The sequence below is a fragment of the Dermochelys coriacea genome, chromosome 11 (genome assembly GCF_009764565.3).
Source record: "Dermochelys coriacea isolate rDerCor1 chromosome 11, rDerCor1.pri.v4, whole genome shotgun sequence".
Classification (NCBI taxonomy): domain Eukaryota; kingdom Metazoa; phylum Chordata; order Testudines; family Dermochelyidae; genus Dermochelys; species Dermochelys coriacea.
The window spans coordinates 6,738,048-6,751,230 of NC_050078.2; the positions used below are offsets into that span (position 1 = coordinate 6,738,048).

At 39.2% G+C, this 13,183-nt stretch overlaps 1 protein-coding gene across 1 annotated transcript in view; it reads right to left on the reverse strand.

Annotated features, from left to right (window-relative positions):
* The window catches only part of CNTNAP5 (contactin associated protein family member 5), a 310,836-nt gene extending 298,286 nt beyond the window's left edge, over nucleotides 1-12,550 (reverse strand). Inside the window, 1 exon segment of the mRNA XM_038421715.2 lies at nucleotides 12,362-12,550. Within this exon segment, the coding sequence (XP_038277643.1) occupies nucleotides 12,362-12,418 (57 nt within the window). The 5' untranslated portion in view covers nucleotides 12,419-12,550.
* Between the last annotated feature and the right edge of the window lie 633 nt (nucleotides 12,551-13,183).

Here is a 13,183-nt window from a genome sequence, read left to right on the forward strand (position 1 = left end):
TTGCGAATACAGACTAACACGGCTGCTACTCTGAAACCTGAATTAGAAGTGGATTAGCCATGTCCCAATGTCAGGCTCAGCCCCACATTAGTGCTAATCATGCAGTGATCCCAAAAGGGATTCAGGACAAGCTGCCATATACTTAACTGTCATGGAATTGCAAGGTGCAAGAGCAGCTGAGAAGGAAGCTTCTGGAAGGCCATACCATCATTTGGCACAGCAGGACTGATCCAGCACCTTCTTTCCTAGTTGGACATAGCCACAAGACTATGACTCCTCCCTGTCTTCTCTCCACAAGAGCAGAGGTGATTAAGATGGTGATAATTCATGGGTATGCAGTACTTAATACCAGTTGGACTGGTGATAATTACTGCATGCAAAGGCGATTAGTGCATCCAGAATGAGATGTCATTATAAACAGGTTTGGAAGGATTTGATTTTTAATCCGTAAGTAGTCATATGACACTTTCCTCAACACACCCAGAACTGTAAGCCACTATGTGTTACACCTCTGCCCCAGCCAGGGAGAGCTTTGTGGAGGCGTGACCTGTATGTCAGCCACCTGTTGTACCAGTCCGTCTGTCTCAACAACAAACTCCTTGGAACTCTGCCAGTTTCTTACCTGCAAAGCAAGCTTAAATCAGCAAACCCAAATTCATGAATTCCCCAGAGATTTCCCTCTGCAGCGTCCAGTCTCTCTCACTAGGATGCTCACAAATATTATTAATCTTGCTGCCTCCAAAAAGACAGTACACACATCAGCCTGTTAGGTTAGCAGAGGAGTCACTCTATACTTCAATATAACAGCTCTGAGATCATTTATAGTAAAACTCAGAATAAGTTTATTAATAAAGACCATTGAGTTAAGAGAAAAAGACAGGTATGGTTACAAACAAAACAATACAAACTTTCTAGGGACTAATACCTAATCACAGCAAATTACATTTTCTGCCTCAGCAGTTTTATCACTTACATCAAGTTACCAACACCTCCAGGCCAGAGGATCCAACGTTCACAGAATCAAAAAGTGCTGTCCCTTTTGTTCCCTAAGTGATGGAAAATTAAAGGCTTCTCTCCCCTTCGTTTTATAGTCCAGTAAATCTTTGAAATGTATTCTTTGAAAAGCAAGCCCAGTTCTTCTCCCCTGCTGGTGATTTGATCCTCTGGTCAATTGGCATAATCACTTTGTTTACCTCAGATGTAAGTGTACTTGCATTGTCTTTGGACTCCCCTTGATCAATTGACATAGGCAAAACAACATTCCCTTGTCTATCACAACTTGTGCATTTGTTCTACTGAGATTGCTTGATCTGAACATATTTTAGGAACATATTTCCAGCACACATCTTATTCTTTTCACTAACTGTATATATTTTACACAATATTATTAATGACCAGTGTGTGTCCTGTTTTCATAAGATACCTTAAAAGACGTTGTTTGACAAAATATTCTGACAATATTGGGTGTACTCTTTGCCAGCTGGCATTAAGGGGCTTTTAGGTTCACAGTCGTAACTGAGTTTCACCATACACACACAAACCGACAAAAAAAATGTCCACTGATAATAAAAATCTACACATAGACAATGTAAGAAAAATACTGCTTGAGAACTTAGTTTGACTTAAGGATAGTTACTTTGTATATTCTGACATGTGATGTTGACAATGTGTGTTTTACAGGTTTTAAAGCTTTAACTTTTTGAATCTCAGTGTCCCATTGACTATTCATTATCTGTCCCCCTATTGTCTGACCTACCCCATCATTTCCCACAACTATGAATACTTAAAATTGATAAAACAGAAAAAAATGCTTAAAAATAAACTGATATCCATTAAAATTATACACAAAAAAAATAAAAATCCAATTCCGCCAAGCCTAAACCAAGCAAAATGCACTCAAACAATTCAAGACTAACGCTTCTAGGGTTTCTCTCTGACTTTGCAAGGAGGTTTTAAGACAGAATGCTAAAAATGCCAAAGTAGCACTTACACTGTTGCCAGTCCCGGTGCTGTTCCAGCAGTGATGGAAAATAATAATATATCTGACAATAATATTAAACACTATGAAATTATTGTCACAGTTTCAGGGTTAACTGCACCTTTCACACACACACACACACACACACACACACACACACACACACACACCCCTTCCTTGAGGACTTTCTAGGCTTCCTGCCATAACCTATCCAAGTGGAGACCCATGTCTCTCTCCCTCCAAAGTGGGGGTAGGGAAGACATACAGTTCCTCTGCACCACATTGTGATTTCCCCAGCAGGTGGCATTGGGGTCCAGCACCTGTCATTAATCTTTTTCCAGGAGCTATGACAGTGTATAGCAGTTACCAAGCAGTCTTCACAAAGCAAAAAAAAAAAAAAAAAAAAAATCCCATTTTATTCTTAGGGCAATAACAGAAAAAAAAATTAAATAAAACAATAAAAATTCCTATATGCATGCTAAAAGCTAACCAGAGGTCACCCATCAGTTTTATGGGCTGTACCCCAAAGGTCCTATCCATCCGATGAATCAAAAGGTAGGCCCTATGTCAATTTAAACAAGGAGGAGTCCTTGTGGCACCTTAGAGACTAACAAATTTATTTGGGCATAAGCTTTTGTGGACTAGAACCTACATCATCAGATGCATGGAGTGAAAATATAGGAGCAGGTATAAATACATGAAAGGATGGGGGTTGCTTTATGAAGTGCGAGGTCAGTCTAATATGATAACTGTCTGTAACGGGCCACTCTCTTACTACTTCAAAAGTTATTTTTCCTCCCTTGATATCCTGCTGTTAATTGATTTATCTCATTAGACTGAGCTCACACTTGATAAAGCAACCCCCATCCTCTCATGTATTTATACCTGCTCCTGTATTTTCACTTCATGCGTCTGATGATGTAGGTTCTAGCCCATGAAAGCTTATACCCAAATAAGTTTGTTAGTCTCTAAGGTGCCACAAGGACTCCTCCTTGTTTTTGCCGATACAGACTAACACGGCTACCCCTCTGAAACCTGCCAATTTAAACTCATCCTTTTTACTTAAAATGCCCTTTCTTTGTCTGTTGATCTCTGGAAAAAACAGTTTGTACCAGTATACACAGGTCACCCCAGGGGAGGTCTCTCTCTGGAGCTGTTAACAGTTTCAGCCACAAGCCTTAAACCCCATCCCCTGTTTTGAGTTCCTGAAGAAACTTTGGTCACTCCCCACCACTATCACACCCTGCCTTAGACTGCATACAATCCCTGACCCACAATGATACATAAACCATTCATAGACTTGATACAATATGGTCCTCCAAAGATACTGCAATATCTGTCTCTCACGTTCACCATAACTCACCAAAACAATTCCACAAATGTGGAAGACGTTCCAGCAGAAATAGGAGTTTTACTGCACTTCACTAGATTTACAAATTAATTAAACATGACCCTCCTCTGGATTGCATTAGCCTAAGGATCCAATGCTGCAAACACTTATGCACCCACTTAATGTTGTATGCATGAGGAGTCTCACTGAAGCCAATGGGACAAATCACATGCTTGACTACATGCACATGCATAAGACTTTGCAGGACCTGGGTCAAAACTGGTCTTCTTATCACTTCTTTGCTATCTCTACCGCTGTCCTCTGTTATGTCCCTCCACAAAGTCATACCCCTGCTGATACGGGAGCCTTCTTCTGTACAGCTTTTATTATCTGGAACAGCCTCCTTCTATTTCTCTACTTCCTAGACTCGTTTTTCTTTCACACGTTAGCGGAGCAAGTCTCTTTTCTCCCTTGCCTAGACACCTTAAGCCCATTCTTCCTCTGTTGTTGTTTATACCTTTCTGTGTGCTTGTATTTTAACTATCTAAAGCATTTTGCAATACAGATGTTATCTAAACTAATGCAGGATTGCATTGCTGCGTGTACTTATGCACAAGAGTTGCAATGATATACACAACTTTAACAGACCCCAGCTGTGTTGTGTATGCAGGTAAAGTAAATTCTGAATTATTCAACATTTAAAAACACTGAAAAAAAGGATTTCTTTTTTACAAGTAAAAAGATTTATGCTTTGTGTCTCCCAATCAGTAGCAAGCGTGTCCACAAACAGCTGATTTATCCATACTGAAGCCTAGTTTGAGGTGAATCACAAAGTCTCTTCATAACAGGATTATTTAAATACAAATGGGTTTGGAAAAAGTGGCTTTCAATGCCTAATCTGTCTTGTCTCTGACTTCAGCTTCAGAATTTTCTATCATCATGCAGCTCTCTCGTTAATGTTAAACTTGATGGGAGTTGCATGCATGCCCTCAGAGGAGAGTAATAAGCCTTGTAATCTCTGTAAAGTAAAGAAGGGGATTTTACTGATAATGTGATCATGTATACTAATATATAAGAACCTGTTATTACAGTCTGCTAAAGAACCTTTGGGCCCAATTCTCAGATATGCTACAGAACTTTTATGCTATTCTGGCACTATAAAGGGGCCTTGAAATAGCTGGAAAAGGACTTCTCACGGAGGGGGTCTCACAGGCTTCTTCAGAACTGCTGTGTGGTTTCTACATTACCTTAACTCCCAGCCCCAAATGCAGGCTGTATTTTTGGAGGTGCAGCAGGAATGTACAGCATTACAGTTATTCTAGAGAGTTCAAGAGAGCAGACAGTTTTCCAAAGAGACATCATTAAGGGCACAAGAGCAAACTATCCCACTGCATAGGAAAGACAGGAAGTATGGCAAGAGACTACCTTGGCTTCACCAGAAGATCTTCAATGATCTGAAACTCAACTCAAAAAAGAATCCTACAAAAAGTAGAAACTAGGTCAAATTACAAAGGCTGAATATAAACAAATAACACAAGTCCGTAGGGACAAAATTGGAAAGACCAAGGCACAAAATGAGATTAAACTAGCTAGAGACAAAGGGTAAAAAAAAAAATTCTACAAATACATTAGAAGCAAGAGGAAGACCAAAGACAGGGTAGGCCAGTTACTCGGGGGGGGGGGGGGGAGAAATAACAGCAAAATGTGGAAATATCAGAAGTGCTAAATGACTTTTTGTTTCAGTTTTCACCGAAGAGTTTAGTAGCAATTGGTATTGAATGTAATGAATGCCAGTGAAAATGAGGTAGGATCAGAGATAAATAGGGAAAGAACAAGTTAAAAACTGCCTAGACAAGTTAGATGTTATGTCTCTAGGGCCTGATGCAATACATCCTAAAATAATCAAGGAGGAGCTGACAGAGGAGATATCTGAGCCATTAGTGATTATCTTTTAAAAGTTATAGAAGACGGGTGAGATTCCAGAGGACTGGAAAAGGGCAAATACAGTGCTAATCTATAAAAAGGGGAATAAAGACAACCCAGGGAATTATAGAGCAGTCAGCTTAACTTCAGTACCCCGAAAGATAATGGAGTAAATAATTAAGCAATTAATGTGCAGACACATAGCCGAGAATAAGGTGATAAGTAACAGTCAGAATGGATTTGTTAAGAATAAATCATGTCAAACCCACCGAATAGCTTTCTTTGACAGGACAACAAGCATTGTGGATAGGTGGGGAATCAGTAGATGTGGCATATCTTGACTTTAGTATGGCTTTTGATACTGTCTTGTATGACCTTCTCATAAACAAACTAGAGAAATACAACCTAGATGGAGCTACTATAAGGTAGGTGTATAACTGGTCGGAAACTGTTCCCAGAGAGTAGTTATCAGTGGTTCACAGTCAAACTGGAAGGTCATATCAAGTGGAGTCCAGCAGAGATCAGTTAGGGGTCTGGTTCTGTTCAATATCTTCACAGTTATTCAGATAATGGTATAGAGAATACACTTGTAAGTTTGAGGATGATACCAAGCTGGGAGGAGATGCAAGTGCTTTGGAGGATAGGATTAACATTCAAAATGATTTGGACAAATCATTATCTGAAGTAAACAGGATGAAAATCAGTAAGGACAAATGCTAAGTACTTCAGCTGGGAAAGAATAATTAGTTGCAAACAAGGGTGGATAAAAAAATCAATGTTTAAAAAAAATCGGATTTTTTTAATTTAAATTGGATTTTTTTGATCAAATGCTTTTTGAGCAAAAAAAAAAAAACCCTATCTAAAGATAGTTTTAATTAAGATACATCTTTGAGCTATAGTGTCTCATCATGGTAGGGATTATAAATTCTAATTCTATAGTATGAGACAATATATTTATGTAATGTTTAAGAAAAGTTTTGTAAATTAGTTCCAATAGTTCATGGATTAGGGACCCAATTTTATGGGGTTCCACAGGTTTCTGCATAGATTATTTAGGTTAATCTTTTTATCTACCCAACGGGACTCAGTGCTCAGTCTAGAAGATACCATTAGAGATGTTTAGTTTTTCAGTTCTCAAATTGTGGATGTGTCTCCCCAGAGGTAACATGCTTGTTAACAGCAAAAATGTTTAGAAATAAGATAAAATAAATAAATAAATACAGGTGAGAAATAAACAGACCTCAACTCTATTGTCCCTCCGCAAATTTGTGTACACAGAGTCAATCCTTTACCTCTCTCTAAAAGTCCGAAGTTTCAAAAGGTTAAATGAATAGAAGATTGTTGGGGGCAGAACATATCTGGACAAGTCATCTGGAGATAAATGTGAGAAGCGAGAGACATACTTGTTTTGTTAAAATATTATATGTTTGCTGTTGAAGAAAAAAATCCAGAATACATAATGTTGTTGTTTTAGTTAAATAAAACTATTTAAATGTCTGTCTGGTGATATTCTCCTCCTAATACAGCATGGCAAAAAAATCCACCAAATATTAATGATTAACCTGGAGACAGTTCACCTCCCAATGACTTCATAAATATCTTCAATTACCTTTGCTAAATGAAATAACCAAACAATCATTCATTTTCTGATATAGCTGTAAAACTAATCTGAAAAGTTTTCAAAATAAATAATTGTTTAAAAATGTATAGTGTGCACCTTCTAAAAATGAAACCTACATCTATCTCTGAGTAGTGAAGAATATGTATTAAGGTTATAACAACCAACAAGAATGCACTTTTATGTAGAAAACCATGATTAAACAGAGTCTTCCTGACTAGTGATTTAAATCATGATTTAAAATAAATTTGATTTAAATCAAATCCACCCTGTTGCAAACACATACAAAATGGGAAATGACTACCTAGGAAGGAGTAAAGGGATGTGGAAAGGGATGTGGGGTTCATAGTGGATCACAAGCTAAATGAGAGTCAACAGTGTAACACTCTGTTGCAAAAAAAGAAAACATCAGACTGGGATGTATTAGCAGGAGTGTTGTAAGCATTACACAAGAAGTAATTCTTCCACTCTATTCTGTACTGATTAGGCCTCAATTGGAGTATTGTGTCCAGTTCTGGATTTCACATTTCAGAGAAGACGTGGACAAATTGGAGAAAGTCCAGAGAAGAGCAACAAAAATTAGTAAAGGCCTAGAAAACATGAGGAGGTAAGGGATAGAAGGGACACAGGGAAGAAAGGAGAACAGCAGAATACAGACCCTGGACTTCAGAAAAGCAGACTTTGACAACCTCAGGGAACTGATGGGCAGGATCCCCTGGGAGAACAGCATGAGGGGGAAAGGAGTCCAGGAGAGCTGGCTATACTGGCTATATTTTAAAGAATCCTTATTGAGGTTATAGGGACAAACCATTCTGATGTGTAGAAAGAATAGTAAATATGGCAGGCGACCAGCTTGGTTTCACAGTGAAATCCTTGCTGATCTTAAACACAAAAAAGAAACTTACAAGAAATAGAAGATTGGAAAAATGACCAGGGAAGAGTATAAAAATATTGCTTGGGCATGCAGGAATGAAATCAGGAAGGACAAATCACACCTGGAGTTGCAGCTAGCAAGAGATGTTAAGAGTAACAAGAAGGGTTCAGGACTATTTAGAAAAGCTGGACGAGCACAAGTCCATAGGGCCGGATGCATTGCGTTCAAGAGTGCTAAAGGAGTTGGCTGATGTGATTGCACAGCCATTGGCCATTATCTTTGAAAAATCATGGCTAGTGTGGGAGGTCCCGGACGACTGGAAAAAGGCTAATGTAGTGCCCATCTTTAATAAAGGGAAGGAGGAGGATCCTGGGAACTACAGGCCAGTCAGCCTCACCTCAGTCCCTGGAAAAATCATGGAGCAGGTCCTCAAGGAATCAATTCTGAAGCACTTAGAGAAGAGGAAAGTGCTCAGGAACAGTCAGCATGGATTCACCAAGGGCAAGTCATGCCTGAGTAATCTAATTGCAGCTGTATTTGAGGCACACAGAGATTCCTAAAGTCAGATTCCAGCCTTCAGACTTGCTGTACCACAAGCTAAAAGCTTCAATATATCTGGTGCCCTTTTAAATGTTGGTGGATACTGTAATTAAACTATGTTGGGGTAAATAGAGCTACCAGCCTTCAAAATCCCTGCCTAGATCAGGTGGGCAGCCAATGAGCAGAGTCTTGGCTATCTGCCCCTCTCGCACTTGCTGGTCAGAGCAGTATAGGAGGAACCAGGCAATTGCCTTCTATGACGAGATAACTGGCTTTGTGGATAAGGGGAAAGCAGTGGACGTGTTATTCTTTGACTTTAGCAAAGCTTTTAACACAGTCTCCCACAGTATTCTTGCCAGCAAGTTAAAGTAGTATGGGCTAGATGAATGGACTATAAGGTGGATAGAATGCTGGCTAGATTGTCGGGCTCAACGGGTAGTGATCAATGGCTCCATGTCTAATTGGCAGCCGGTATCAAGTGGAATGCCCCAAGAGTTGGTCCTGGGACCGGTTTTGTTCAATATCTTCATAAATGATCTGGAGGATGGTGTGGATTGCACCCTCAGCAAGTTTGCAGATGACACTAAACTGGAAGGAGAGGTAGATACGCTGGAGGGTAGGGATAGGATACGGAGGGACCTAGACAAATTAGAGGATTGGGCCAAAAGAAATCTGATGAGGTTCAACAAGGACAAGGACAGAGTCCTGCACTTAGGACGGAAGAATCCCATGCACTGCTACAAAAATGATTAGGGAACTGGAACACATGACTTATGAGGAGGGGCTGAGGGAACTGGGATTGTTTAGTCTGCGGAAGAGCAGAATGAGGGGGGATTTGATAGCTGCTTTCAACTACCTGAAAAGGGGTTCCAAAGAGGATGGATCTAGACTGTTCTCAGTGGTAGCAGATGACAGAACGAGAAATAATGGTCTCAAGTTGCAGTGGGGGAGGTTTAGGTTGGATATTAGGAAACACTTTTTCACTAGGAGGGTGGTGAAACACTGAAATGTGTTTCTTAGGGAGGTGGTGGAATCTCCTTCCTTAGAAGTTTTTAAGGTCAGGCTTGACAAAACCCTGGCTGGGATGATTTAGTTGGGGACTGGTCCTGCTTTGAGCAGGGGGTTGGACTAGATGACCTCCTGCGGTCCCTTCCAACCCTGATAATCTATGAAATCAGTGACCTGTGGGGAAAGACTGACAACACTGGGTTTGTTTAGTCTGGAGAAGGGAAGACTGAGAGGGCACATGATAAGTTTTCAAGTGCATAAAAGGTTGTTAAAATTGTTCTCTTTAACCTCTGAGGACAGGATAAGAAGCAATGGGCTTAAATTGCAGCAAGAGCAGTTTAGGTTGGACATTAGGCAAAAATTGTCAGAGCGGTTAAACACTGAAATAAATTGCCTAGGGAGAGATTGTGGAATCTCTCATTGTCTAACCTGCTCTTAAAAATCTCCAAACACCTGTCTGGGATAGACTAGAGGATTATGTCTACACTAGCATGTTTGTCAGTAAAACTTATGTTGCTCAGTGGTGTGAAAAAGAACACCCCTGACCGACATAAGATACGCCGACCGAAGCGCCAGTTTAGATAGTGCTATGTCGGTGGGATATGCTCTCTTGCCAACATAGCTACCACCACTCGTTGGGATGGTTTAATTACATAAACAGGAGAACTCTCTCCTATCTGCATAGAGTTGCTTCACAGACTATCCTACTGCGGTGCAGATTCCTCAGTATAGCTGTGCTGCTGTAAGGTCTTTAGTGCAGACATAAATTAAGTCCTGCCTTGAGTGCAGGGGACTGGACTAGGAGACCTCTCCAGGCCCCTTCCAGTCCTATGATTCTATGCTTACCCAGGACCGTAAGAGACCCTGAAACCAGAGCCTAAATTAGAGCAGCCTCTGTCTCCTGCATTTGTCATAACCTCTTTTGGGTTTCTCTTTCCGCAGGATTCATGCTCCTTGAGTTTACAGGATAAACAACCGAAACACTCAAGGAGAAACTCAATGCCAATCACCAAGTTTCACTTGATTTGGGATCAAAATCATGCTAAAAATATTGCTTGATTTCACTATTTCTACCAGAAGCTGTAAAAGTTCTTGAACCTTAGTGAGATTTTCTATTAAGCAAGGCTGAACGTTGAGTTTGTAATGAAATGGCAAACCAAACATGTTTCATATCATTTAGATTTTTGTTGTGTGTATTTTGTATCTCTTGTTCAAACAAAGTTTAGTGAAGCTGTAACTTAACCCAAGTTTCTTCTTATACCCTGGGAATGGGGACCTAAACCTGCATCACTGGGTGTCACATCATAAACATTTGAGTTTAGGAAGCTATCATGCAGCAGGAAAATACCAAAACCATTTTCTTCTTCTTACCCAAATTCTATTTCACATTTCCATTCTATAAAAATAATCTCATATTTGTTCTAAAATTGTTTGCACCACAAAACTTCATAACATTGCTCTTCAAATAGGAAGTCTGCAGACCTACTGAGGTTTTGGAAGTTGTGCCACAAGGTTTTTCCTAGAAGCACCTTCACACCTGATTATTTAGTAATGTGAGAAAGTTCAGCTCCTTCATAAATCCTGATCTACTGCTAAATGCCTGCTGGGCATATTCTTATTGTGGTATGCAAGACTCAGTGCCAGATCAGAAACTCTCTAAATTGGATCCTTAGGGCATGAAGATTTGCTACTGTAAATTTTACCAGCTGTCTTTTAAGTTCCTCTTTTAGAAGAAAACTTTTACTAAAGGAAAAATTGGTTCTACGTTTTTGAAAATGAGGCCAGTTCAGTGCTAACAAATCATGTTTTGAAAAAAAAATAATTTCTTGAAATGCAAATTAATTTACACTTATGAAAAATAACTCTTTATAAAATACCGAACCAGCTGTAGGAGGTCAGGAAACATTGAATAATTTTGGATTCTTGGAGAAACTTAAGACGGTCCAAACACCGGACCCAAATCTTTTAGTGTTCAAAGTCCAAACATAGATCAAAAGCTGAATTTTGCAAATGGTCCCTGCACTTATTTCACTCAACTTTAAAAGGAGTGGTTTAACTGGATTTGAATGGAGTCTTCTCGATTTATGTAATTGTGAGAGGAGAATCGGGCCTAAATTTTACATTTTAAGCCCATCTTTTGTTTATAAGTTTTCTAACTTTAAGCACAGAGAGCATAAATAACTTTCTCCAAGTCACACAGTGAAACAGTGCAAATGAGAACTGGGTACCCGTTTCCTTTCTTTTAATATTGTGGATGCTTCTATATTTCCTGGATTTATCCAGAAGTGGAAGTGAAATACAGACATAACACTATTATTACTGCAGCCCTGCTCATCTGTAATCACCAAATTCTGGAAATTTCATGGAATAACCTGCTCTTGTGAAATTTACAAGATGGTTCCTTCAGCAAAATGTTCCAAAGAAGCTGAGGAGTGTATCTGAACTTTTGAAGTTCACTCATCACATAGCTGAATCTTATCCTTTATTTTCAGAATATATTTTACTGAGCATCAGCACACAGTGTAGTACTATGTAGGACACTGATCCCATGGTGTATGGTAGAGCAAGTAGGGGAAAAACATATATAATAGTTTAGACAAATATTCATATATGACGGGAAGGATTTTTGCAAAGTCCTTTCTACTTTTCCAGGCAATATTTTACTACATATTGGCGTTTCTGATGAGATTTTACTTCATTCGACTAATAGCCTCTAATCTGGTTTAATTATCCCAACATAGCCCAATTGCAAAGTCCACCATGCACAAAACCATAAGGAAGATTCTCACTTCTCTGAGTGTTCACATAGCCTGAAGCACAATCTAGCTCAGTCCATAATGCAACATGATACAGAGAATCAGTGGTCTAATGGGGATTAGAATAGTCATCGTGTGTTGGAGTCCCCGGTCTCACCGCTAAACCATTCTGCTTCCAAATCTATTCCAAAGTAGGAACTTGTTAAAATAAAGAAAAAACTGTTTGCCCAAACCCCAAACTAGTATTAACCTAAACATCAGGGGCCAAATCTGACTGGAATTTGCCAAGTTCAATTGTAACAACTGATCTGGAAAAAAAAAAGCTTAGACATACCCAGATGCTGTCTTCTTGTCTGTACTGTTTCCAGTTGCGTCCTGTATCGCTGAACATTAGAATGTAGCTTGTTATCCAGTCAGAGCTTCCGTACCTGCCTTGGGTGGCGACTGCTGTAATCTCAACTCTATCTCCCAGATCAATCTGAAGCCATTGTTGCGGATTAGATTCCAATGGGGACCAACCACCAGCTCCTAGGAGAAATCAGAGAAAGGTGGCATAGGAGTTCAACATTGGCACCTAAATGGTCATTAATAAAACTAATTTAATCTTATAATTTTAGTTTATTACAAGCTTGCCCCAACATTACTGAAATTTAAGATACACTTACAATTATTTCCATATATAGGATGCTTGGCAAATATAATAGCTCGCGTGTTTATGGTTTTGGTTGCTTATTTAATTAAATGAAAAGTCCACATTAATTAAGGAAATTCCTTGGCAATCTCTGCTTTCTCTGAACCAGTGACAGTCACCAAGCATCAAAAAAAAAAAAGGATTACGTCTTCTTAGGCATAAAATGCATTTATTACCATATTTATTACTGCAACATTTATTTGTACAGATTCTGGGATGCAACTTTATAGTTCCTGTTTTGTTTTAACATTCTCTTCTATTTTCTTTTATAGCAAGATTTGAAAGATGCACATAAGAGTTAGCTACGGTGATTTGTACCTTGTATAGAATGCTTGATTGCTGTCTTTAATTGCAAATTGTAAATGTACTACAAATGGTAGGTTGCAAAAGTAGAGATAATTTGGTCAAAAGTCAACCAACCAACAAGAGGGCCTTCCCAAAGAACAAGACACTGCCCCCTTCTAT